The sequence below is a fragment of the Podarcis pityusensis genome (genome assembly GCF_964106645.2).
Source record: "Podarcis pityusensis genome assembly, chromosome: 2".
NCBI classification, from domain to species: Eukaryota; Metazoa; Chordata; class Lepidosauria; order Squamata; family Lacertidae; genus Podarcis; species Podarcis pityusensis.
The window spans coordinates 44,263,099-44,289,862 of record NC_138029.1 but is presented as its reverse complement, the minus strand read 5'-3'; the positions used below and the strand labels follow the sequence as shown (position 1 = coordinate 44,289,862).

At 46.8% G+C, this 26,764-nt stretch overlaps 2 protein-coding genes across 14 annotated transcripts in view; one reads left to right on the top strand and one right to left on the bottom strand.

The window, feature by feature from the left end:
* The window catches only part of EVI5L (ecotropic viral integration site 5 like), a 55,620-nt gene extending 48,182 nt beyond the window's left edge, over positions 1–7,438 (top strand). For all 6 annotated transcript variants that reach the window (XM_080997005.1, XM_080997003.1, XM_080997006.1 and 3 more), the window contains one exon: positions 644–7,438. In XM_080997005.1, the coding sequence (XP_080853131.1) occupies positions 644–955 (312 nt within the window). In that variant the 3' untranslated portion in view covers positions 956–7,438. The remainder of the gene's footprint in view (positions 1–643) is intronic.
* Positions 4,706–26,764, bottom strand: LOC308472304 (transforming growth factor beta receptor type 3-like). 8 transcript variants are annotated; one of them, XM_080997012.1, is made up of 20 exons: positions 25,701–26,763; positions 25,326–25,359; positions 24,048–24,179; positions 20,889–21,061; positions 20,345–20,464; positions 19,730–19,913; positions 19,119–19,278; positions 18,410–18,566; positions 17,376–17,562; positions 16,287–16,534; positions 15,966–16,145; positions 14,932–15,252; positions 14,119–14,251; positions 13,544–13,618; positions 13,159–13,269; positions 12,244–12,288; positions 11,360–11,471; positions 10,817–10,928; positions 8,963–9,784; positions 4,706–8,018 (listed from the first exon to the last, which is right to left on the bottom strand). In XM_080997012.1, the coding sequence occupies exons 1-18, from the start codon at positions 25,710–25,712 to the stop codon at positions 10,874–10,876; spliced, it is 2,439 nt and encodes an 812-aa protein (XP_080853138.1). In that variant the 5' UTR covers positions 25,713–26,763; the 3' UTR covers positions 4,706–8,018; positions 8,963–9,784; positions 10,817–10,873. The 8 variants fall into 8 exon arrangements, with proteins under 8 accessions (XP_080853138.1, XP_080853137.1, XP_080853136.1 ...); XM_080997011.1 differs by lacking the exon at positions 25,326–25,359 and adding an exon at positions 24,291–24,494; XM_080997010.1 differs by having other exon boundaries at positions 24,291–26,763.

Here is a 26,764-nt window from a genome sequence, read left to right as displayed (position 1 = left end):
CCAGGGCATAGGAAGGAGATTTCAGTGGGCGAGAACTAGGGTAATGATGGAAGGTGCAGAGTAAGTTACCCCCCACGCCTATGTGATGTAAAAAACAACAACCCCTTTTTCTTGCTGTAAAGCTAGCCATCTCTGCCTCTCGCACACCTGCGGAAAAGTCTTCCCTCTCAAAAGTTATTCATTTTCACAGCCCAGATTCCTTGCCAACCCTGGGAGGGGATGTTCATGTAACACAGACAAATGTGCTCTTCTGTTCCAACCAGGGTGGAGACTGTATATGTTGTTTGATAACCCTCTGATCTGGGGCGTGGCTTCCATTTCAACTTATTCCCTGAGCACAGGATCGCCACTGTTTTCAGGAGCTTTTTGTGCATGTTCTGCGTGAGGCGTCCTCTCCACCGTGGGTTCTTTCTCTGCATCAGAGTTAATGTCATCTAACGGTCCCATTAGGCAGAGTGCCAAGTCCATCATGGTTGTCCCAGTGCAGTCGCGGGGAGCCTGCGTCCCTCTGGATACATTGGGGCTCCCCACTCTTGTCAGCCCCAACCATCATGGCCAAAGGGTCAGAGACAGTGGGAGTTGTACTCTGAGGGTTCGCAGGACCCCCCCTTCCTATCTTTGCCCTAACGCCTTCTCCCTGCAGATTCGGCTGATGAAGGGACAGAAGCCTTTTGAGGACTCCATGGGCTTTGACGGCATCCACATTGTGAGTCACCTGGCGGTGGATGACGACTCGCTGCACTCTTCCGACGAGGAGCTGCTGACCAGCCCCATGGTGGTAGGTGCCCTGCAGGATGTCTTGTATCCGCTGTCGCCCCACAACACGCACTTTCTACGGGGGGCCGAGAGCTCCGGCAAGGAGAGCGACGGCACCACGGATAGCGATGCGGACGACCCTGCCTCTGCCACCGAGCCCAATGGCGAGATCATCTTCGAAGAAGCCCTGAGCAAATGAGGAAGTGGTGCTGCCGTCCCAAGTCTGTCTGGAAGGCACCAGGTCCCTCTGGCCACGCTGTACTGAGGGTGTGGAGGTCATAGACAGATCACGCAAGATGGAGCGGAGGGCCCCCTTACCCAGCAAATACCGTGCCCCCGAGATGGCATGGGGGACGGACAGTCCTACAGCTGGCCTGCATTACATGGGCCACCTCCGTTGATCATTGTCTGCACTGCCTTTTTTTCCAGCTCTGTTGTCACTGGTAGTTCAAATCCATGTATTGACCTCATTCACATCTCCCACCCTCCCACCCACCGTTTCCACACCTTTCTTTTTTTAAAAAACTTCCTCCTTACACACAAAGGTTTGCACACTTGAGAACTTTGAAGGGACAGCAGAAGCAACCAGGCCGCTGGTTCTATAAAATGCAGTCCAGTAGTAATTAACCTCTGTCTCCTTGCTGTGCTTGGAGAGATGAGAGGGGTCTGTCTTCCTTTTATTTATATGCGATCCCCTACCCTGCTGTTCTGCAGAGAGGTAAGAAGATTGGATGCCGCCACACTAGTTTGTGGTTTTCAGCCCAGGAAAGGATGGATAGAGAGAGTGCTTCTGAAGAGGTGGCTTGGATCGAGAGAGAGAGCTTTTATTTTTGTTTCTGTGTATATTATTTATTTATACTGTGCAATGCCAATCCGTCTCCCTTAGAGGAGGCTTGGCATAAAGCTTTAAGTTCAATTATCTTGAGGACTTTTAAGGAGCAGCCAGAACTGCTTTTGTAGCTAAAGGTATGACATCTTTTCTATTTAATTGTGGTAAGGGAAGGGTTCCCCTTGGTAACTTCTGTGTCTCACTTTGCCTGAAGTTCTGTTCTGCTGCAACCATTACAGGAGTTTAGGCGCTGCCTTAATCCATATGGTCAGTGACAGTTCCTCCAGAATTCCCTGCCTGGAATTGTGTGAGCTGATGCAGTATTCTTTCTCAATTCCACCTTTATGGCTATCTTTTCAAACATTGGTTCTTGCAAAGTTCCTACCAATGCCTGGCTTACTTCGGGGGGTGGGGGTGGCAGTCCATCAAAGCACCCAAACCCTAGGGGTTTTTTTAAGGAAAGAAGGGTCCATTATTGGACTTTTAGTCTGTTCATGATTTACAAGGCCAGTGCAAGTGGCTGAATTTTTTGGCACCTGAGCGAATTGCCTAAAGAGTATTTTCTTCTTGGCAAACAAAGTGATGAGAAACATGGGCTGCTTGGACATCAGGTTCTGCCCTTTTTAAAAAAATTCTTTTTTTATTTTAGTGAAAATGCACAGACTCTTGTAGTGGAACTACATATGAAGCAAACATGAGGCTCCAAGCTCACTGTTTGCCTCCTAACACTATTGGGTCGGGGATGGGAGGGTTGCAGGGGAGATCAAGTGGGAGGTGTGTGCTTAACCCTAGGTGCCCCTTCCACTCTTGCCTCTGCACGTACGTGAACCTTCAGACATGCTTGTATAATGTGTAGCTCTGCTCCACAGAAGCAGACCTCTGTTTGGGGTAGTGGGGGTAGAAACATTGATTTCTCAACAAGAACACTTACCATGGCCAGTGCTGACATAGCCACACCAGCTAGAGGTAACCCGTGGAGCAATGCTTTGGGAAGCGGCATGGTGCTGATTTGGTCCAGCCAAAAATCACTCTGTATTTGCAATTCATGGTCCTTCTCTTTGTTTTCAACACGGGGAGGAAGCCTGATAATTGGATCCTTCCCCTCTTAACAATAGAGTCCAAGATTAAAATCAGCAAGGCCTCTCTCGTGTCACACTTTCTTTCCACTGGTGACGGAGAGATCTCAAGGACGTGCTGGTGTGCGAAATGTATTTTGTCTTGCAAGGTGTCTGAATAAAGGCATTGTTGCAAATGAAGGTGGAGACCAGCTGGTGTTAGGAGGGATTCCACAGAAGGTCTGTGAAGGAGGCGGTGAAGTATGCCGAATTCTGAAGATGTAGGATTTCCACCCTGCTGAGGAGGTAGACAGCTTCATCAGGCAACATCCCTGGTTATAGAGAATGTTCCCTGGACAGTACCAGATAGTTCCTAAACTGTGGGATGCTTCTGCTTTTAGGGAAGGAGAAGCATTTGTTGTCATGGGCATACTTTTCATCTGTTTCCTTATACCAAGCTTGTACAAATTTATGCTCCATTTGATTTTGCCTAATTTCTAAAACCTGCAACAATAAACCTAATGAAGGTTCTGTTATGAGATGCATGGACCTCTCTTTCTGAAAGGTCTCCATGATTTTTCACTTGGCATGGATTTGCAGTATATTTGGTCCATAGTTGAAGGAGGAGTTCCTTTGGTTTTCTCCCCAAATTTTATGCTGCATGCCTCTTAGCTACAGGCAAGCCTTGTTGGTCATTTTACCTCCCCAACTCTGGATTCCTCTAGTGAGGTTAACCCAGCATTTACACTGCAGAAGCAGGAGGACAAACCTGCACCCACTTGGCCCAGCCTGTCACATGGGTGGCCCTGAAGTATTATGTATGTACTTATATGAATATGCCTGGGGGAAAGGCTCCAGTTTGGTATAACCTTGCATATTTTAATAGATGTATTCTATATATACATGCTGCACCGTATTGCCAAATCTCTGTGATTTTCTGTACCATTTTTCAGTCTCCCCTCAACCCCTCCCCCCTCAACCCAGCAGCATAGTATGTGGTCCAAACAAGAGTTCAGCCCAAACTGTTGCTTTGATCTCCTTGTGTCAGTCTGATTTCATTTCTTTGCTAGCAGTGGGCACATGTTTGCAGTTTTGGATGGCTTGTGAAACTGTTTGCCGGTTTGTGCATCATAATTCCTAGCAATTGTTGTTGATACTTGTTTGTGTAGTGCTACCCGAATGCTCGCTGCCTCCAAGGCTACGTGTTAGGAAGATCATTAATCGCTGCTGTTTCTAAATCTGGAGTAAAACCCCGCTGACTTCAGTGTTTCAGATTTACATTGGAGTAAATGGGAGAATATTTTTGTTAGAATCGAATCCAAGCGGCTTCTTTGGCCTGTTTTTGTCAGGGTTTGGGATTTGTTTTGCATATGAAATTCACTTGGATGTGCAGGCCTTACTTTTAAGTTTGTTCTAGCATGACTGTCCCTGAAGTGACATTGGTAATACTACATTAATTATTCACCTTTCTGTAACCCCTGTTGCAGTGGTTTCAAGACTATGGTTGTAGAACAGGGCAATATGTTTTACCAAAAGTTGCTACATAGTTGATTCCTCCGACTGCTGCTTTACCTGCAAAACACACTAAGAGCAAATTTGTGTTTTCCCTTCCATATTGTAAAAGAAATCACAGTGTGCTCAAAATAAGTGGTTTCTCCCAGAGTTGTCTGATCTCTCAGACTAGATCCATGCAACAACAGGAGAGTAAGGGACGAGCACTCCGGCAAGGAATATTTATTTATATCCTTTTGATGCTCAGAGCAAGCAACATACAACCATATGATGAAACAATTATTTTGAATAACATGCAGTAAAGCTCTAAAAACAGTAGTTTATTCCTAATGAAAGCCTAATTTGACTCCTTGGTACCATGGAAGAATGACAAGCATTAAGGGCAAGGGCAATTCTAACTTTGCTATGATTTGTGACAGCACAAGGGACTCGATCTACTGCTTCAAGCTGATTCAGCCTGTTTCTCCCCACTGAGTTTGGCTAATTGCTAGGTGAGGATAATCCCCAGTGAGCTGAATAACATTAGGTCATGTAGCTGATTTAAAAAAAAAACAAAAAAACCCTAACCTTGTTGCTTATATTGAAGTGATTTACTTCTCATGCACATCTACTTAAGGTCATTGAAAACAATCCCTTTAAATCAAGGTAACAAAAAAAAAAGTACTGTATTGATCTCAAAGGGATTTTCCTATTTCTTGTGGTAATCGTTGGCTTAAAAGGTAATGGTGTGTTTTGGGGGCTCATGTGATGGATACTTGCATATTGGAAGTGCTGGTCTTCTGCATACTATCCACACACAGACTACAAAGCAAGCTTCTGCCTTGGCATAGAGGATAGGAGAAGACTTGAAGCCCCCCAGTCTGGCTGCCCCAAAACCCTCTCAGGCAGCGTTGTGTTTGTGTCTTGGAGCAAGGGTTTTCTGCTCCAAGAGGCATAGAAAGGCCATGCTGAGCCACCTGCCCCCCCCCCCCCTTTGCCACCCTCACAATCTTGCTTTGACTTTTGTATTACATTTTTATAACACTAAATATTGTGAATGGATTTTAAATGATGATGGGGGGGTGTACATCTGCATACCAATTTCTACCCTAAAATAAGTTTGCACAGACCTTTTCTCTTCTCTTGAGCTACACCTGTGACCCTCCTGTATCTCTAACGGCAGCAGGTTATCAGGAATCTGGCCTTCTGTGTTCGATCGCCTACAGATTCCTATACTACGTACCAGCAAACGGTGGTGCCACCATTGCGGAAAAACCAATATCCTAGAGCAGGTGGTTATGTCTTGCTCCAGTCTGTTCTCCTGGGACGAATAGGCTGGGGATGGTGCCTGTGTGTGATCTTTACTAGCTATTGACAAGGTTCAATTTGCACTTTAATAGTAGCTCTTTCCCTTCATCATCGAGGGAAAACAATGTGGTGCTGTGTTTAGACTGGGGTTGGGAGTGCTGCTTCTGTTCTCCCACCTCTGACACTTGACTTCTAGTTATTCTCTACCTTGAATGCATCCATCCCCTTCTTGTGCACCACAGCATCCCCTTCTACAGAAGCGGGAGAGGCCGAGTGTACTCTTGTGAATAAATCATGTGGCCCTTTGTTAATTATACTAAACAGAACTTGGCTTCCCAGACTAGGTCCCAGTGTACAAGCTGCAAAGGCAGTATCCTGCTGGAGACAAAGCAGAGCTAGAGGATTGAAGGTATGATTGTGTGCTCCCCAGATTCTAGTTTGTTATCCTAGAAAGAATAACTGCGAGGAGCAGAGCTAAATTAAGAGTTTCAGCACTGCCATCCACCTAATTGTACATTTTCTGTCCTAGAGAAAGTGGCAACTGGCTCTGCCTGGTTATGTTTGGAACATGGATGGACCAAGTTAGTGCTTGTGGGTCCCACCTGTGAAATTGCCAACACACATTGTCCCCTGAAATGGTTTGCTGTGTTGCTTTTTAATGTTTGATATTTTTTTCCCACATGGTGGAAAAATTGTATGCATAAAACACACGTGCCATTTTAAAAAAAGTAATAAGAGAGCCTGGCCCTAGGGCAAGAGTGAGAGTAAGACACATTTTTCTGCTGCAACATTAAGGCTGCTGCTATGTATGTGTAATGCAAGCTGCAGAGCTGGAGTCCACAGATCCATTGCCAGTGCCCTTAGAACAGGCATGGCCGAACTTGGCCCTCCAGCTGTTTGGGGACTACAGTTCCCATCATCCCTGACCACTGGTCCTGTTCGCTAGGGATGATGGGAGTTGTAGTCTAAAAACAGCTGGAGGGCTAAGTTTGGCCATGTCTGCCTTAGAATGAATGTTACATCAATCTGCAACAACTATTTAACCCACACACATTCACGATCTCTGTGGGAGCTGGTAATACAACCTCACTTAGGACCTGGCCTGTTGCACTGACTCGACACACATGCCCACACACAAACCATGGTGATGTTGTTATGATGGAAGGGTGCTTTTAATGGTACCAGAATTAAGCTTGACCTGAGTGACTTTGCATCAGACATTGCTATGAGGAGGAGCAGTGCATCCAGACAGGTTAGTAGTCCTTAAAAGAAAGGAACAGTGAACTAAGAAGGTAGCACAGCTGAGGAGTTTTATTTGAGCACTGCACTCTTTTTCAGCATTGAAAAGTATTAGCAGACGTCATAATTACACAAACACCACCGTGTTAAAGGTTGGTTACTATTTTAGGGTTTTCTGTAGTGAGTCTGATGCTCCTTCTACCCCTACGTCGTCACTGTTTCAAAGAAAGACTTCTTCTGGGTGCGTAAAAAATGTAAAATATTGTTGCTGTTTGTGTGGTAGTTTCTGAAGTTCACCTTAAAATCCAGGATTGCTCCAATCCAGTGAGAGCAGTTGCCCAGCTGATATAAAGCAGCATTGGAGGTAGTGGTACACATTTGCCACACCTTTAGCTAAAAATCCAGCTCCAATTTTATACCATTCTGTGGAACAGTATGAAATGACTATGTGGTTGAAAGCCCCTGTATTCTGCACGGCTCCAGTACTAGCCCACAGCTGCATCTATCCAAAGGGAATGTGCACATTGCAGTGTTTGGGCTTTCCAGGTTGGAAGGAATCTTTCTCTCCTCATAGTCCCCAAACTGTTCCTCAAGTCATGCGTTTAGTGTAACTATGTACCAGTGTCCCTTCTCTGCTCCTCAGAATATAAACTGCCATTCTTTTCAGCCCACACCCATTTTAAAACAAATACTGCTGTACAAAATAATATCTGTACTTTCAAAAAAACGACGAAATAAACTATTTACACTGTCTTAATAATTCTGTCTCCGACTTCAGTGGTGATGGTGGGTGTTAGTCACTGAGAAAACCACACCTGCGTGCATTGGGTGGGTGCCCAGCGCATAGTTTCCTCTACAAAAGACTTGTACTACCTGCCCACGTGGGAGTTCTGGGTTACATTTGCTGCGTGGAGGCCTAGATCATGGTATCCACCTAATTCACAAAGCTCACAAACACGACAGCATATCAGGCTGAAAGCTCTGCAACACAAGCAATGGCTCTTTCCTGAAGGAACACAAGACTCCCAAGCCTCATGCGAAATATCTGGCAACATCAGGGAGGTTGGACTCCAATTCCCACCAACCCCAGTGCGTATAACCGGTGCTGGGGGAGATGGGAGTTGGAGTCCAGCAGGATCACATGTTCACCATCCCTGCCCAAAATACAGCATTTCATTCCCCACAATAGCACAGTTTATGGGTGGAATTGATTGCATGCTATTTCTGTATTTGCTGAAGAAAATATACCAAAAGCAACATTCACCTTTTCTCTTCACACTTATGATCACACATAAGATTTAGAGGCTGTTTACTCTGTCTCCAGCCAAATTCTCTCTTTTCTTTTTTTTTAAATGATATTTATTAAAGTTTCAAAAGAAGGATACATAAATAAAAAAGAGAAAAATAGAAAAAAGAAAAATACAAAATACAAAAAAAAATATTAAAAACAATTCCATCTTTTCATCACTTCTCTTTCATTTACTTGTTTCCCGGACCTCCTCATACCCCCCTTTTTTGTATTCCAGTTCAATTTATTTAGTCCAGCAATTCCTTTCCCTCCTTTTTAATCCTGATCTTTAATCTTAATATATTATAGCATTAGGTTTTTACGTATTGAAAATCCAATTTTTCCATATTCTTTTATACCATTAAAGCTAGAAACCATTTAACTTCAGTCCAACATCATTCTAACATTCATTAATTTTACAGTATTTCTGTAAGTAGTCTTTAAATTTCTTCCAATCTTCTTCCACCGACTCTTCTCCCTGGTCTCGGATTCTGCCAGTCATTTCCGCCAATTCCATGTAGTCCATCATTTTCATCTGCCATTCCTCCAGTGTGGGTAAGTCTTGTGTCTTCCAATGCTTTGCAATAAGTATTCTTGCTGCTGTTGTAGCATACATAAAGAAAGTTCTGTCCTTCTTTAACACCGATTGGCCGACTATGCCCAGGAGGAAGGCCTCTGGTTTCTTCAAGAAGGTATATTTAAATACCTTTTTTAATTCATTATAAATCATCTCCCAGAAAACCTTAATCCTTGGGCACGTCCACCAAAGGTGAAAGAATGTACCTTCAGTTTCTTTACATTTCCAACATTTGTTATCGGGCAAATGGTATATTTTTGCAAGCTTGACTGGGGTTATGTACCACCTGTATATCATTTTCATGCTATTCTCTCTTAAAGCATTACATGCTGTAAACTTCATACCTGTGGTCCACAACTGTTCCCAGTCAGCAAACATAATGTTATGTCCAAAATCTTGTGCCCATTTAATCATAGTACATACTTTCCAGTTGTCTATCCTATTGAATCAGGCATCTGTAGAAAAAGCAGGGAATAAGTGGTGTTTAAAGGCAATGGGGGCACTTGACTGCCTATTGAAAGTGCCTCAGCAACTCTATTGCACATCTGTTTAATAAAACTGGAGAAACTATCATTTGCAAGGTGGTTAACTAAAAAAAAAAAAAGACCCAAAAGGTTTCAGAATTTGAATTTTTTTGTGGAGCAATCAGCTTTTTTCCTTGTGAAGCTGGGCAATGGCATGAAAACTTGCATTTATATCACAACATAACATTCCTACAAAGAGAGTACAAGGTATTACTATAGTCAGATAGGAAGCAACAACCAAATTCCCAATGGCAATGTCAGCCAAATGCAACGATGGTTTTCTTCTCCCAAAGTGCTGAAGCAGGCCTAAGAGCGATTGCAAGGCCACAATGGTAGCTAAGAGCTTCCCCAAAGGTGAGGGGAACTGCAGATCTGATAGGCAGTAGTGCAAACATTCTGCGAAGATTTGAGCCTGAGTTTGCCTTTTAGTCCACACTCGGCAGTGCAGAAACGAAGAGCAAAACTCAATGAAGAAGCAGCACAGCAGCTACCCAAATCAATGAAAATCCCATACAACTGCCAGAAAACACAATTGCTTATTTAAGCTAAAACTTAAAGTCTGAGGTTTTCCAGTGTCGAAAGGTATTGATTCAGAATCGGTTGTGCTGCTGGACTGAAGCCATAAAGATGTTGTGGCCTGAAAGAGTTGCTGGTACAGGGGAATGCAAGCGGATTCACCGAAACAGGTGCTTGGTCACAGGAAAAACATCCTAGAACCTACAAGATAGATAAATCAGTGCGGATGACAGGCTAGACTTCCCCACTGGCCCTGCTTTGCCTGCCTTTCTTGCCAGCCTATTGCAGACCCAGGCTCCCCATTCCTCTCTCGTCCTGCAAACATTTTACATATTCGTCATTGTGCTACCACTCATCAGCTAACAGTTGCAGTGTTTCAAGCTGTAGAGGAATGGTTTTATAACTGACCCTAAAAAATTTCCTTCCATTCGAGCTGGAGTATCTCATTTGTGAATGCTAATATGAGACGAACAACAGAAAAGGACCATTTTCAAATACAAGATCCCTACTAGTTTTGACTTCCATATCTCAGTTACAGACATGGAAGGCATCCCATGAACAATTCCATCTATTCAACTGGTGTATTGCTTCAAGTCCCAAACTGAGTTGCAGAGACAACAGACAAAGTACAATATGCAACAAAAATCCATTAAAAGTTAAACAAATGTGCTGAAAGCTCTATCTCTCTTTCAAATCGGAACGAGTGAAGGCAGTGAAGGTCCTGTGAGTGTGTCTGGAGGCGGTTGGAGATTGGATGACGGCTAACAGATTGGGGTTGAATCCTGACAAGACAGAAGTACTGTTTTGGGGGGACAGGGGGCGGGCAGGTATGGAGGACTCCCTGGTCCTGAATGGGGTAACTGTGCCCCTGAAGGACCAGGTGTGCAGCCTGGGAGTCATTTTGGACTCATAGCTGTCCATGGAGGCACAGGTCAATTCTGTGTCCAGGGTAGCTGTTTACCAGCTCCATCTGGTATGCAGGCTGAGACCCTTTCTACCTGCAGACTGTCTCACCAGAGTGGTGCATGCTCTAGTTATCTCCCACTTGGACTACTGCAATGCGCTCTACATGGGGCTACCTTTGAAGGTGACCCAGAAACTACAACTAATCCAGAATGCAGCAGCTAGAGTGGTGACTGGGAGCAGCCGCCGAGACCACATACCACTAGTCTTGAAAAACCTACATTGGCTTCCAGTATGTTTCCGAGCACAATTCAAAATGTTGGTGCTGACCTTTAAAGCCCTAAACAGCCTCGGTCCAGTATAGCTGAAGGAGCGTCTCCACCCCCGTCATTCTGCCCAGACACTGAGCTCCAGCGCCGAGGGCCTTCTGGCGGTTCCCTCACTGCAAGAAGCAAAGTTACAGGGAACCAGGCAAAGAGCCTTCTCAGTAATGGCTCCCACCCTGTGGAATACTGTCCCACCAGATGTCAAAGGAAAAAACAACTACCAGACTTTTAGGAGACATCTGAAGGCAGCCCTGTTTAGGGAAGCTTTTAATATCTGAAGGACTATTGTATTTTAATATTTTGATGGAAGCAGCCCAGAGTGGCTGGGGAAACCCAGCCGTATGGGCAGGGTATAAATAATAAATTATTGAATTATTATTATCAACAAAAATCACCCAAAAACATCACCACGCTACTTGCATAAGCCTGCATATTTGCAGAGGCAAACTCTGGAAATGCAGGGGGCACAAAAGATCCAAGTCAATAAATAATCCTCTTCCAATTCTCCAAATTCATTCCTCCCATGAACTTTTAAAAATCTAGTTACCTTCTTCGGTAGAGGCTTCTTAGGGTAGAGCACCACGTGCGACGTGCAGGGCCAGCTGCAGCTGGAGCTGACAAAGTGTCTTCACGCTTTGGAGCAGATGGTCCTACAGGGTCTAGCAGGAGGAAGGAAGAAAATGCAGCAGTGCCCCCCACCCGCCCCCAGATGCACTGCAACCATCCATCTCACCACCACACTAACCCCCTTCCAGAGGTAAACAAATGCACCCTCTTCCTATTTGCATATGTTAGTTTTCCCAAGTCTTAGCATACTTATAATGTTCCACTTTTAAGTATTGAGATGAAGCAAAACTGCCCTAGCTTGGGTATATTTAAAACTGGCTAATCCTGGAGGCAATGAACTGGCTCTCTTGAATACAGCAACCTGCTTTAGTAAGGACAGCTTTCTTGAATTCCTGGCTCTGCCTTTGCATTATGGATGCTTCAAACGAGACCAGGTGTATGCAGAAGGTCCCAGGTTCAGTTCACCAGCATCTCCAGGTATAGCTGGGAGAGAACTCTCCCTGCCTTATATTAGCTACAATAGGTGACTTATTTCAGCAGAGGGAAGGGGACTTGCAGGCACCAGGAAGGTCTCAAGGTGCATATGTGCCTGTGGTTGCTGAACTGGACACCCATGCAATATGCATTCATTATTATTTAACAAATTTTGTATACTGCTTAGTTGTAGTCAAACCCCTAAGGTGCTTATAATGTTGAAATTATCAACTAAAGAACCAGTTTGAAACAATTAAACATTGAAAAATAATTAAAAGTTATTATAAGTGTGCACCACCGATTCCATTCACAGCCAGAGATGGAAATGAGTGCAGAATCAAAGCCTCTGCTCAAATGAAGGATTTCTCAAAAGCCAATGTGTCACCTTACCGGTCTCAGCTGCAGGCTGGCTCCTCCTCCCGGAAGCCGACTCACCTACAAGTTCAAGGCTGGCATTAAAATTTAGTAATTAAAGCTTTGTTCAGACTGCCTCATTTCAGAGAAAGGTGTGAAAATGCATGTGCACTGTCTAATAATAAAAAATAACCAGAAATAAAAAGCAGACTGGGATCAATATCATTGATGTGCACATAAATCCCTCTCCCTCCCCTCTGACCTTTACTTTCCTCCTTTGGCTGTCTGGCCTTTTTATCATCCTATTTGTTCTGTTTCTATTTCTTTCTTTTTTCCATGGTGGATGGGTGGACAAGTACAACTGTGCAAAAGCAGACCAATATGAATAATGATGCGAATTTCCTAGACACATAATCCCCCTCCAGACTTTTTTGTAACATTGATTCCAATATGTATTTCAGCTGCTGCATCTTCGATCGCCTAAAGGTCATGTTTCCCACTCTATGATCCTTCCCAGAAGCCAACTGCAATGGGCATCATTTGGCTGCCAGTTTCCACCCCAAGATCCATGCCCTACTGTAACTCAACCTGTGCACATGTGACTGAATAATGCATATTCTGTCTCTGACGGAAGAGATGGAGGCAGACAGTTGGCAGAAGCCAACCAGCCCCAACCTGGTGCCCTCCAGATGCTTGAGAGAACAACTCAAGGTCCAGGCCCAGCAAGCATGGCTAGCTAGTGGTGAGAGCTAAAATCCAAAACAGCTGGAAGGCAATAGGTTGATGAAAGGTGTCATGATCTATAATTTGGAGTTTTCCCATCTCGGACATGTGGCCCAGTCTGCCTTTACAGAAATGCTAAGGTGTGCTCCCCCAGGCTTTGCCAAAAATCAATCATTCAAATAAAATAGATGGTACCTACAGCACTGAGGGGACCCTCCTCATACCCACCTGTATAGGTGTAAATGAACCAGAGCCCAATAGTGAGGCAGATGCCGATGAGGAAGGCTGCAATAGCTATCCCAATTACTGCGGGGACCGTCTGGCCTGGAGCAGCTGCAGCTACAGAGAAGTGGGATGTGTGAAGAAAGAGCACAAAAATTCGTTCTCACTCTCTGTCCAGGAAGGGGAGATGGGCCAGGGCCCGAAATGGGGTAATACAGAATGAAAAAGTCTGAGGATCAGAGTTCTTGCTCCAGCCCACAGCAGCAGGAATCCTCAACTCCACTCCCCCCCCCCCCTAGAGCCAGGAGTAGAATTCCAGTCTAAAACCAATTTCAGTCCCCAAATCCCTGGGAAACAAGGCCAGCAAGAGAGCATGGGGATGTTTACTTACTTCGGACTACCTGAGTCTTCCGCTTGTGGGCTGCATCCTTTGGTGCTTTTCCTTGTTGTTTGTCTGGGACCTTAGCTGCAGAAAAAGACACCAAAGTCAAGGAAGGAACAGATAATCTGAGGGAGTGTCTGAAGAAAATAGCCTCTGGGTGGCAAGGGGGAGAAAAGAAATGAGTGCATAACTCTGCCCATCATTGCTACTTTGCTTCACTCAGGATGAACATGTAAGATGCCATTGGCAAAGTCTGGGCTTGTAGCATGGTGAGATCCAAGGCATCAATCTCCTGGGTAGGAGATGCTGGTGAACTACAAGCCCCATCATCCCTTGCCATTGGCCATGGTGGCTTGAGGTGATGGGAGCTGGAGTCCAAGAATATCTAGAGGGCTACAGGTCCACCACCTCTGCTCTGGAGAGATGCACAAGGAGACACTTCCATCTCCCCAGCAAGCAGGACTCCCCCATCAGTTTCTTTCAGTTCCTCACTCACTCTGCAGGACAGTTTTCTCCAGCATGGAGCCAGGCCTTCAAGCCAACAGCTCTCTCCTGGCTGCTATCTAGAACCCACAGGAAAGTACCTGGTTTCAGGCCAGGAGAGGCAGCTCGGAGTGGAGTTTCCACAGTCACTAACATAGGCTTTGTGATGGTGCGCTGGAAGCGGCTTGGGACCGCCTCCTCTTCTCCCCTGCAGGCCTCGTTCTCAGACTGACACTGAAACAAAAACTTGCCTCAGAAGAGTGCCTCATCCCAACAGTGGGAGGTAGGCCTCAGCCCAGTTACATCCCACCTGCTTCTCCATAAGCCCAGCCAGCTCATTTCTACAGCTAACTGGGAGGCTCTTTTGCACAAGACCCATTCCAGAGGGTTTTCACCCCTCCAAGGGGTTTTGCTTTCCTCTTTATTCCATCTTTTCTTAGGCACCACCCCTTCCACCCTCAGAGCAGAGATGGACCAAGGATTTCTGGAAGGGGCCAGTCATAGCTGAGGGGCAAAGCACACAGAGGGGCCCCCATTCAACCCCCAGTCAAACATATCAAAGGAAAGACCTCTGCTTGAAACACTTGAGAAATACTGCCATTCAGAGGAGGCAATAATAATAAGCTAAGGGGTAACCAACATGGTGCCCCCCTAGATACCAATTGACTACAATTTTCATCACCCCTAGCCAATGGCCATGCTAGCTGAGGTGCTGGGAATTGGGAAGCCAGTGTCATAATCCAGCAGAGGGCACCATTTTGGCTACATCTGGGCCAAGTGGAGAGCTTGCTGTGGCATATGAGTTTCCTCCCTAAGCATCCCCAATCAGGAGAGCCTATTCTGAAGCAGTAGCGCTATCAGGCCCTCAGATAGCTGCTAGAAGACAGGGTTCCCTAGCCCAGGGAGCCAGAGACCTTGGGGATTGCGCCCTTGGGTCTGGCGGAGTCCTGAGACCCCCTGCTGCAGAGCGTCAGACGGCAGTGCAAGAAGTGGATGGAGGCATTGGACCGTGGTTTCAACACAAAGCTCAGTCGCTGGCGTTCCTGGTACCCCAGAGGCAATGCCTGGGCCTGGCCTGGCAGCTCGGGTTTCCACAGCCTGACTTGGGCGGCAGCCACAGGACAGCCATGCTGGACCAGCAGATACACTGAGGCCTCTGAAGCATCTGAGGAGCTAGAGATGAAGCACTTCTGGATGGTGAAGCTGAGAGATGAGTCATAGGTTGCCAAGGAAGCCTGGAGGAAAAAGGAAACGCCGTCTAGTCTGCAAACACAAGTGCCAGTTTTGCTGCCAACGTTTTCTGAATGCTGCACTGAAAAGCACATGAATCTGATCATTGGAGAGTCTGTAAGTAAACCATTTTGAACTTGCCACACACATGGTATTTTCTATGCCAGGAGAAGAGGGGAATTTTGGAAGGAACTTAGAAAGTCATATTCTAAGAATAACAACCTATATTTCCATGCTTTACTTTGCTAGATGTTTGTTGTTTTAAATTTCTGCTGGGGTTCTCTCACCAAAGAATACTTGCCCCAAACTTGGCTCTTGGCATCCAGGAATTGTCTTTTTATACCTATTTTTTCATTGCCAACCAACCATAAAGTTGGACCTTGAATTGGGCCGCAGTATGAAATCTGCTAAGTCTATTCCTTGCTGTTTTGCTTACAAAATCATGACCTTCCCTGGGATGCACGTTGCCCTTCTAAGCTGGTAAAACGTGATGGCAAATCAGCCCTGTTACTTCGTCCCTTTGAGAGCTACAGTGTAAGTTTATCACCCCCCATAAAGCAACAAGCAGGTCAACTGCCCTGTTTGAGGCTCTGAGAGAGACAGGGAGTGCTGCAAACCACCAGATCTCTGGACAGTGGAGGAATCACTTAGGGACAAGATTCTGGCGTGTAACTGCTGCGTCCAATGCCAGCTCTTGCATATTCGTCGTCCGCTTTACCTCCACAAAGACGAGGCTGTTGGCCGAGACGACAAAAGGTCCAAGTTGCTTGGCAAAAGCCTCTGTGTTGTAGAGCTCTAGGTTAAGGAGGGCGTTGCCAAGGTGAAGGTGGGGATCCTGGAAGGCCGTTGCGGCTTCTGAGGGAGATATCTGGGTTGGAGAAGGTGAAACACAGGAGACCTGCAGGAGAAAAACAGGTCTGTGGAGCGGTATTGATGTACAACGGCAAGAGAATACCCACCCATCCACATCCACATGAAATGGCACTGTAGGAAATAGATTCCCTCTGTCCATCTGGAGATGTCATCCTTGGCTACTCACTCTCTGAGTGTCCTGGTTTTCAAGAATAGGTTTCTGGTCCCCAAGACACAAGATAGAGTCTGTCCCCTCTGTTTTGGCTGTAGACGGTGGGTAGGTAACGGAACCGTCCTCTCCCCCAAAGTCTTGCCTTGTCACCCCCCAGCCAGCTGTGTTGGCTTCTGCAAAGTCCTGCTGAGAGGCTGTGAAACTGGGAGGATGCAGAAATATGGGCCAAAAGAGTGTTGGCTCTTCTAGAGGAGGTGTGGCCCCTACAAAGGAAATACAGGTGTGTGGGTGTGATGCAATCATATGCCTTATACGCTGCTGCTGTTAATCAGAATATGATCTATTCCAAGCATCACCAGTGTGGCCCCAAAGGACACATGTGCCCAGCTCACAGAGGCCTTCTCTACAGTCTACAAGCTAGCCTCCCCTCCCAGCACTGAAATTAGGCTCAGAAGAAGCATTCTATTGGAGCCCATAGAATAGTTTGCAGGAGAGGAGGGGAGGGTACTCACAACAATTTCTCTGTTGCAGACTTACCCATGGGCCCAAGAATGTTGGCAACCCTGTATCTATTCCTTCTGTTACCTAAGTGAAAGGTATGCACATTCTGACATAATATGGCACGCCTTCCTGTTCTCTTCCATGGGCTCAGCATTCAGAATGCAATGCAGTTTCATTTGCCCTTCTTGATTTTACCATTGTAGCCACAGCTGATTGCCTATTTGACGCCATTTATCATCCCTACGTGAATCCTGATTGGCTGGGATCACATAACGACTAGGAAATAAGCTCTCAAAAGGGTTTGGGAAAATGGCACTGAAGCAGCAAAATATCTGTTAACAAGCACCAAAATATATGCTTTGGGTGGGTGGGTGGGTGTGTACCATTTAAGCCCCCTTGGAAGCATACTTTTCATGCTGAAAATGTTTTGATTTGGTGCATTCCTAAAATAAAACTGAGGTTGTATACCCTAGGGTAAAATGGTGCAGGAGGAACTGGAATATAAATGCCAGGAATCTGCTGCAGCGGTCACTAGTGGTTTGCCTCTAAGCTGTCTGGTGGGCACTTTTCCCATTCATGTCCATTGAATCCCTCCAAACCTACCATTCATCCCAACAAAAAGGAGAAACCTGTTCACCCGCTCAGCCTCAACGTAGGATGTAAAGGCAGGCAGATTCTGCTCCGCTGCAAACTGCAAAGGGTCGAGGGTCATCAGCCGAGGGGACGTCCGCTGGGTCACAGTCAGAGGCAGATCCATTTCTGTGCTGCTGACTGTGACTTTGTGCGAAGCCTAGAAAGGAATCCCAGCCTGAGTTACAATACAAGGCCCAGACATGGAGAGCAGCAGCAGCAGCAGGCACACCATAAACAAGAGACGGTCCAGGGGAATCAAATGGCAGCATGGAGACAGACTCCCAAGAGGGAGTAGCCTAGTGGGGTGGAGAGTTGGAGCCAGGAAGTAAGACTCCTTGGCTCACTTTAGCAAAAAAAAATAAGGCTGGAGGAGGCAAGCCTAGAGTTATAGGGAAAATGCAGGGGAAACTTATGGAAGAGGGTTGGCAAAGCTTGCTAGTGAGCCTGTGAAGGCAGGACTTAGCAGAATGAGCCCTCCATAATATAATATCATTAAGTCCAGCATCTAAAATTACCAAACTGCTTCCACTAGGAAAGGTTGCAATTCTGCATAATGCATCTACAGTGGTACCTCAGGTTAATTAAGGAATAAATCCCACCCAGTTTTGTACTGATGTTGATGACATACTTGGCTATACAGTGGTACCTCAGGTTAAGAACTTAATTCATTCTGGCGGTCCGTTCTTAACCTGAAACTGTTCTTAACCTGAGGTACCATTTTAGCTAATGGGGCCTCCCGCTGCCGCCGCGCCGCCATCGCATGATTTCTGTTCTCATCCTGAAGCAAAGTTCTTAACCTGAGGTACTATTTCTGGGTTAGCGGAGTGTGTAACCTGAAGCGTCTGTAACCCGAGGTACCACTGTATCTGGCTTTGAGCACATGTGTGCCCTGCTCCCTTCCAGATGTGTGCCACTGCCACCAACTTGGGGAGGGGGAGAGAGAGAAGTGTATTAGCTGGCCTAGAGCATTACAGATCTATACCCAGAGCAGGTCCTGCCCCTACCAGGACATGCAGCCGGCCAGTGAGGTGGTGGGTGTGAACCATCCACTCAGCAGCTCCCTCACTCTTCAGTATCAAGATCAGTCCCCAGTGGGGGGGCCTTCGGACAGCATGAAGTTCCACAGTCAAATGAGCCAGGGTGGGCCTAGAAGAGAGCAGGCTGCCCCCCCCCCACACAACAGGATTAAGCACATGATGGAAGCCAGTGAAGCCCCACGCCACCCGTCCCCCAACTCAGAGATCCCTGCCCAATATTCAAGGCCTAATACCAGCCACTGTCGCTACTCGTTTTTGGCTCAGTGTCCATCTGGCCTTGACTTTCGGGGGAAGAGCCGTAGCTAAGTGGCAGGGCAACTGCTCTGCATGCAGAAGGTCAGAGATTCGATCCCTATCATCTCCGGACAGAGCTGAGAAAGACATGGGAGATCTGCTGCCAGTCTGTGTCAGCAGTACCAGGCTAGATGAACCAGCTTCCATGTTCCTGTTTATTATATCTTATCCATTTTAACACAAGGGTCACTTATCATAGGCAGCTTCTTGCATAGGTTTCATTCTTCCTCACCATCCCCCTTCCCCATCTACACTAAGAACAATTTCAACCTCCCTGTTCAAGACACGGCACCTCGTTATGAACATTTTGCCAACCCCCCGCCTCCCCCCCTGGTTCAACAGCTGCATGCTGAAGCTCCGGCGATGCCTCCCTGGCACGCACCTTGGTGCAACTCCTTTGGAGAGGATGATGTGAACTTCAAGGACTTGCGGAGGGTCAGGATGCAGGCAAACTCTCAGAGGCTGGAGTTGGCACTTGGAGGCAAAGTGCACTGGGGTCAGGAAATTCCTACTTAATCTGCAAGCGGCTGGGGCAATCCGATCTGGAGAAGGAAAGGAATGAAGCATCTGGACTGAATGGTCACAGAAGAGCTGCTGCGATTTACTCTTTTTTTTTTTGCAAGCAATGCAAACTCTTTGGCAACTGCTCTCCAGTTGATACTGGTGAGTCTTATTTATCTGTGCCGTGTATATATTCCATCTTCCCTCTATGATTGCAGTGCACAGATCTTTCCTTCCTGGATGGTCTCCCTTCCAAGCACTGACCAGACCCAGACTTGCACAACTTCTGCAAAGTTACTGCATTAGCCCAGGACCCAAAAGACCAGCTGGCTGCCTTCCTCCTGCAGTAGCGAAAATGGGGAACCTGTGTCTCTCCATATGTTGCTGGACTGCAACTCCAATCAGCCCCAGCCAGGGTGGCCAGTGGTCAGGGATCGGGAATTGTAGGAACACAGCCATAATGCCACCCTTTCCCTCAGAGCCGATATCTACCCTCATTGCCCATGCCAGCCCCCAGGCGTGTGTAGATTCTGTTGACTCCACGGTATTCAGCCAGAGAGGTGACCCCTCCATGCTCCCTCCGTGCCCATTTCAGCAGGCGTTTGGGCGTCTTTGGTAAGTTGGTCTCAGCAGAAGCCACTGGCCCTGGGGCTGAAACATTAGAGCCAGGGGAGACCTGTAGATAGGAGGAAGGCAAAGGTAAAATATACTAGCCTGGAGAACCTCCCCCCTCTCTGACACCCCACGCTGGGGAGTGCATTAAAGTTGAACAGTTCTGCACTTTAATCTGGGAGATCTGGGTTCAAGTTCCACCTCAGCCACAGACTCACTGGGTGGCCTTAGGCAAGCCTCCCTCAGCCTCAATTTCCCCCATCTGTAAAATGGGAAGAATAGGAACTTACTACACAAGATGCTTCTGAAGACAAACAGAGCTAGATCTGAAAGTATTTTGTAAAAGTGCTGTGGAGGTAGCAAATTAGCTTTTCCATCCACCCTTCCCATAGCTGCCACTCATCTTCTATGCTTGCATAGAGCAGGGACTCCAACGACCCCCTCAGTGATCCCCATGATGTTCTCTAGGCCCTTTGGCCCTCTATCCCATCTCACCTGGAAGGTCCAGTTTTTTCCAGGGGGAGACAGCAACACCCAATGCACAGGCTTCCGGGAATACAGCACAAAGATGGGGCCTCTGTCGTGGGGATCTGGGTCCAGAGTTATCAGAGTTACCTGAAAGAGGATCAAGGGGACAGGTACCTTCTCCATGCATGATCAAAGAGCGAAATGGAGAAGGGATTGGAAAAGAACCAGAGAAGGTAGGATATACCACCAAAGGCGGCCTAGCAACTTACCCCTTGGATGTTCAGCAGGTGAGGCATGTTCCCACCCCCAGCACTAAGCAGGCCCTGCGCAAGAGTGTTCCTCTTTGCTTCTCACAACTTGGCTAACCTAACGCTTCTGTGACTTAAGAGAGGCCCTGACAACTGTGAAGAAGTGACTGAAATGGAGTTTTGCCTTTTTGACTGACTGAGACACCTTGAACTGTAGTGCCAAGCTGAACGGCCATCTTGTTTGGGTATCCAATGGAGCTGTAGCAAGACCCATCATACAGCCTCATACATGGGAAGGTGGTATGGATGGGGATCTCCCATACCTGGCCATTTGCCGGCAATCCCTTCTTCAGGCTGATGACATGGACTTCTTGCCCCAGGGTAGAGCGGCCCCGGCTGGTGCATCCGGTGCCTTTTCGCAGTGATTCCCAGAAGCCGAGGACGGGATGTGGGGTAGAGGCAGACATGGGGAGGCAAGCAAGATGGTGCCAGGTGGCTGCAGGGGAGGAGAAGAGCAATGCTGGAAGAAATGGGGTTTCAGAAAAGTAGTTTCCAAAACTCTGTACATTTGGCATCCCCTTTCTCCCAAAACACAAAGTGCTCAGGTGCCTGAGCTCAAAATGATACACCAGCTTAACTTTTTTTCCTTTTTTTTTTTTTTTATAATTCATTCTGTATTTGAGAAACAAAAAATATGGAATATCTGGCCAATGACTGAGGATGATGAAGGGAAAAATAAAACAAGGAAACTCTGGGGGAACTGGTATGATGGGACAGAAATGGATTGGTGTGCATTTCATGGTCCCCACACTGAGGGGGGAGGGTCACTGTGAATTGCTCCTAACAATGGCTTACTGGCTTATTTTTAGATTGTACAAGTTGTACAAGGGAAAAAAGTGTTTCTTTTTCAGTCAGCTATTCCCTCCACCAAGATACTATAAACTGTAAGGGGCTCAGTCTCCTCCTTCCCTTTAAATTCCTTTTCCAAAGGATACTCAGCATGTAGAGCCTTTGCTGGGTGGGAAAGTGGGGTTTTTTTGGGGGGGGGTTCCTCCCTTTTAGTTCCATCCCCCCCCCCCCGTTTCTCCTGGGCATGTTGATGGCACTCCTCTTGTTTTTCAGTGGTCATGTTTGGCACTCAACCCTATTAAAGAGAATTATTATTTAGAGTCTGTTTTCATTATGAAGATGAGAGCATTGTCTTTTGCACTGACTGGCTGCAGCTCTCTAGGGACAACCTCAGTCCTACCTGAAGATGCTGGGAAATGAAGCTGGGACCTACTTCATGCAAAGCAGGTGCTCTAACCACTGACCATTCATTTTACGAATTAAATAATTACAGGGAAGCTGCTAGCCCTGCACGGGGGCTACACATTACATACACAACAATAAGACGGAGTGAGAATGTGGTGGCAGACCAGACTATATACTATTCTGAGACTACAACGTAAAAAGTTCCTTGTAATAGGAAAGCTAACACAGTAGGGAGCAGGCTGGGCTGGTTTGTTGCCTTTCTACCAAGGCAATTTTCAATTTAAAATACTGGAAGGAACAAAAGCTACCAAATATTCTCAGGGCAACCTCAGGAGCTGCCTGGCCTGAGCTCTCTCGTTTCTGCCTATGCTTCTGGGCAGAGTTATTAAGTTGCCCCAGGGAGCTAATTCTTTCTCCTCAGTGTACTAGAATTTTACACACAGACAGCTTTAGGGGGGAGGGGTTTAAAAAAGACACACACACACACCATCTGCAGCCTGAAATGGTACAATTCCATTTAGCACATGAGGATTCTACCAACTCAACTTGCCTTAACATTCCATGTGAAAGAATATGCTCTGGCACCATGAGAAAGGAACAGAGAGCTGTAAAGGTAAAGGTAAAGGGACCCCTGACCATTAGGTCCAGTCGTGGCGGACTCTGGGGTTTCGGCTCTCATCTCGCTTTATTGGCCGAGGGAGCCGGCGTACAGCTTCCGGGTCATGTGGCTAGCATGACTAAGCCGCTTCTGGCGAACCAGAGCAGCGCATGGAAACGCAGTTTACCTTCCCGCCAGAGCAGTACCTATTTATCTACTTGCACTTTGATGTGCTTTCAAACTGCTAGGTTGGCAGGAGCAGGAACCAAGCAACGGGAGCCACCCCGTTGCAGGGATTTGAACTGCCAACCTTCAGATCGGCAAGTCCTAGGCTCTGTGGTTTAACCCACAGTGCCACCCACATCCCACAGAGAGCTGTACCAGATACCAAAGTACAGTTGCAGGAATGTTCAACGTGGATGTTTTCCCCCCAATTTGGGAATGTGAAGAAACAGCAGAAGTACCTTACAGCAAGTGCAGAGTGCCTTCCCCTCACCATTCAGAACAGAAACTATGACTCCTGGTCAACTTTGGAAGCCTGGGCTCTTCTCTTTATAGGAAGCAACCATGGTCGGCTGGCTATGAATTCAGCAGATAGCTTAACAGCCTCTGTGCTATAAACAACCCACAGGCAGCATCTACCTGCCCTATGGTAATCAATGTCAAAAACAAATACTGAGTGCCGAGCTGGAGATTAAAAGTGCCCTTAGCTGTGTGCACTTGGTTATCAAGGAACTGAAATTGCATCCTGTGAAAAATAAGCAGGTACAGAATGAAGGACACTCTGTAAATCCAAGCTGCTCACTGAAGGTACATCCAATAAAGAGAAGCAGGACAAAGGGGCATCAGAAGCATCATGCAGAATTGGGAAACCCCTAGTAAGGTAAAGGTAAAGGACCCATGAATGGTTAAATCCAGTCGAATTTGACTTTGGGGTGCAGCGCTCATCTCTGCTTTCAGGCTGAGGGAGCTGGCGTTTGTCCGCAGACAGCTTTTCTGTGTCATGTGACCAGCATGACTAAACTGTTTCTGGCACAATGGAACACTGTGACAGAAACCAGAGCACATGGAAATGCCATTTACCTTCCCGCCGCACCAGTACCTATTTATCTACTTGCACTGGCATGCTTTCGAACTGCTAGGTTGACAGGAGCCAGAACAGAGCAATGGGAGCTCACCCCATTGTGTGAATTTGAACGGCCAATCTTGCGATCGGCAAGCTCAATAGGCTCAGTGGTTTAGACCACAGCACCACCCACGTCCCTGAAACCCCTAGTATAAAACCCCATTGAATACATTTATACTCTGACAACTTCATCTATCTATTCTGCTGCAAGGGAAGAAAATTTGACAAGTCCAAATGGCTCTGTGTGAGCGCACACATGTCTATTTAGCAAAGTTGAAAGACCTGCTCTACATTCAAGGTTTCAAAGAAAAATGTATTTTAAGACTGCTAATTTCTTTTTTACATGTACACTTCAGGATACATACAGCAATGTATCCTGGACAGCTCCCCTACAATAATGTTTTTGTTTTGTTTTGTTTTAGCAAAACGTTTTACACCTTTGGTGTGGATAATTATTGTGCAGCCCATTTAAATGTTTACAATAGCCGCTCTGTTAGACTTTACCTGTCCCAGAGCACCCCCAGACGACAAGCAGCAGGAGGAGGTACTGTCTCCATAGGTGATCGATATGCAGGCAGTTTCTATGCATGGTGTTCAGAACCCAAAGAAAACCTGTGATTTCCCTCTTGTTCCACCCTAGGAAAGAAAGCAAAGCCAGGGCAAGAAAGCACAGGAGTTGAAGGGAATGCCGTCGCACGACCTCTGAGCTACTTGGAAACACTTTCCAGCCCTCAATTGACCTCATACCAGTCAATTTGTGGTTTGGATTTTGGGACAGAACTTCAACATTTCCTCTCTCCGTTCCTGATCTATCTGCTACAGAAACAAGCATACAGACCATACTCAGTGTCCCTTAATACGGATTATACATTCCTTCAACTATCCTGTCATATGCGCAATCATAGCAGGATGGGGTGGTGGAAGGACTTCATTTTGGTGCAGTGGGTGCTTCTGCAATTGTAAGCAGAGGGGAAGGTGGTGGCCACCCTTCCGATTAACACCACAAAGTGAAAGGGTATAGCATATAGCCAGGTCTCCAACCTTTTCAATCTGAGCACAGTCAGAAATCTAAGAATACCCGTTTCACTGAAGAAAAATGGGTGATGCTCAGACACCCCTCCCTCATCCCCAGAAACCAGACTAAACACCTACCCACTCAAAAGAAATAAAAGTGACACAAAAAGCAGGCAATGTCTCCCCCGCAAAAAAACCCCACTCTCCTCATCACAAAAAGCCTCAATTTCTTTAAAAAAATGGGGTCAGGGGATCTTGGCTGGCACCAAGAGGAGGGCACTATGATGATCATGAATGACACATTGGGGACCCCAGAGCTTACCCTGATTCCAAATTGTTTACTATCTAATAGCTTCTACTCCTTGAAAATGGGAAGATGTGTGAGCCTAATCCAGATCATCGGTCCACTTTGCTCAGTATTATCCACTGTGATGATCTGTCTCTAGCCAGAAGGATTTTGCCCAACACTTGCTTCTTCAGTTCTATAGACTCGATCTGCAATCTTTCTCTGAAGGCAACTTACTCTCCCTCACCTTCTGGTCCCAACTTCTGTCAGTCAAAAAGGCGTTCTTCCCTCCTGTCTCAAGTTTCCCACAAAAACTTCCCTCCCACCTTTATGGCTCTGTTTTAAAAGAAGGATGCATTGAGACAGCAAGATTCAGTGTTACAGGATTAGACTGGCTGTAATTAAAAGTTTCCAGGACGTGTTCCACCTCCCAGCAAGCCAAGCTCCCGAATGTGGAGAGGGAATGCCAGAGGAACACTTACCTTGCCCAGCAGAGCTCTCCCACTGCCAGTGGATCTAGATGCAGGTTAGGAGAAAAATAGAGGAGGAGGAGGTTGGATAAAGTGCTACCTGAACTGAAGGACAGGAAGCAAGTGGGAGGACTCGCAGCGCTTAATCCAGGGGATGCAGAAACCGTGAGCCAATTCAAGGCCTCCTATCTCCAGACTGGCATAGTTTAATGAACAACAATAATAAAAAAGTTATGCGGGTCAATGGGAGGTTAAAAATAACTCTAGGCCCACAAGGAGGGTCAAGTTACAAGTGAGAGGGGAGGAGGGCATGGTTTATGTGGCAAGCTGTTTATTTCTAAGGGAATTCAGCAGTGGAGGAAAGGTATTAAGAAAGCAGAGACTTACAAGAAGAAGCATCCGCTCCCTTTCCCTCTCTTTGTGTGTCTGTCTGTCTCTCCTCCCTTGTCAGATCCCAGGAACTCACCGTGCGAGTGGCAGGTTCATCACCCCCTCCCTGTAGCGGGGAGATGGCTCCCCCCCCTCAAGCAGGGAGCCATCAAGCAAGCGACCTTCACCCCGAAGGATGTCCCACAGAGTGAGAAACACAAGGCAAGCCCCCGCTTGGGTTACCAAGGAGATTGGGGTGGATTTATGATTAACGCAGGCAGAGGAGGAGACTTCCTGAGAGGCACCGGCAGGTATGCTATGCTGAAATCTGGGTCAGCGTGACCTGCCTACCACCCCAGTGAGGTAGGGCCAGGAAGGAGACGTTCCTGGTATCTGTCCTGGCTTTAACAGATCACTAACCAGGGGACAGAGAAGAGGCAACAGGGAAGCAGAGGAGTTCCAGTCGCGACAAGGAGGCCTGAGGTAACTCGCCCTTTTATACCAGCAGGCAGGGAAGGTATCATTGCCTGTCAAGTGCCGCTACTCCTTTGCAAGAGATCCTGTCAGATGGACAGGACAGAACCCAAAAAGCAGGAGGAGCAGGCCTCTCTTTCTACCTGCCTGCCAAGCACCTGGGTAGAAATTAGGCAGAGAGGGCTGCACGCAGCTCCAAGGCCACAGGCTGCCTGTTTACAAGATGTTCATCTTTCCCAGAATGCTCTGGCAGACTCCAAGGCCTTCTGGAAAAAAACGAACAAGCCTGACGCAGGGAGGGATAAACGTAACCCAGGTGATTCATCCAAGGCCACAGACAAAGGCAGCAGCAGGCCTCAGAATGCACTGCCCCATCCTACACCTCCTGAACAGAGCAGCTGCGGAAGTCTGTCGTAGCAAAAGCAATCAATATAAGGGTAGCATAAGCATGCTGCGGACTATACGTTGCATGCTGTCCATTGCATAAGGTGCATGGAAGACCACTGGGCAGTGCTTGGTTACCATTAAGACTGGGTTGGAGAAAGTCTGGATAAGGGATTGCACAAGTGGTTGTAACTAGATTCACTAGATTTCCAACAGGAGTACCT

Excerpts from the sequence above, each read along its gene's own strand:
- LOC308472304 (XM_080997010.1), bottom strand. The coding sequence starts at position 24,384 with ATGGTCTGTATGCTTGTTTCTGTAGCAGATAGATCAGGAACGGAGAGA. Across the intron at positions 16,146-16,286 it reads AAAACCAGGACACTCAGAGA|GTCTCCTGTGTTTCACCTTC; the intron begins GTGAGTAGCCAA and ends TTTCTCCTGCAG. Across the intron at positions 15,253-15,965 it reads ACAGCCTCGTCTTTGTGGAG|GCTTCCTTGGCAACCTATGA; the intron begins GTAAAGCGGACG and ends TTTTTCCTCCAG.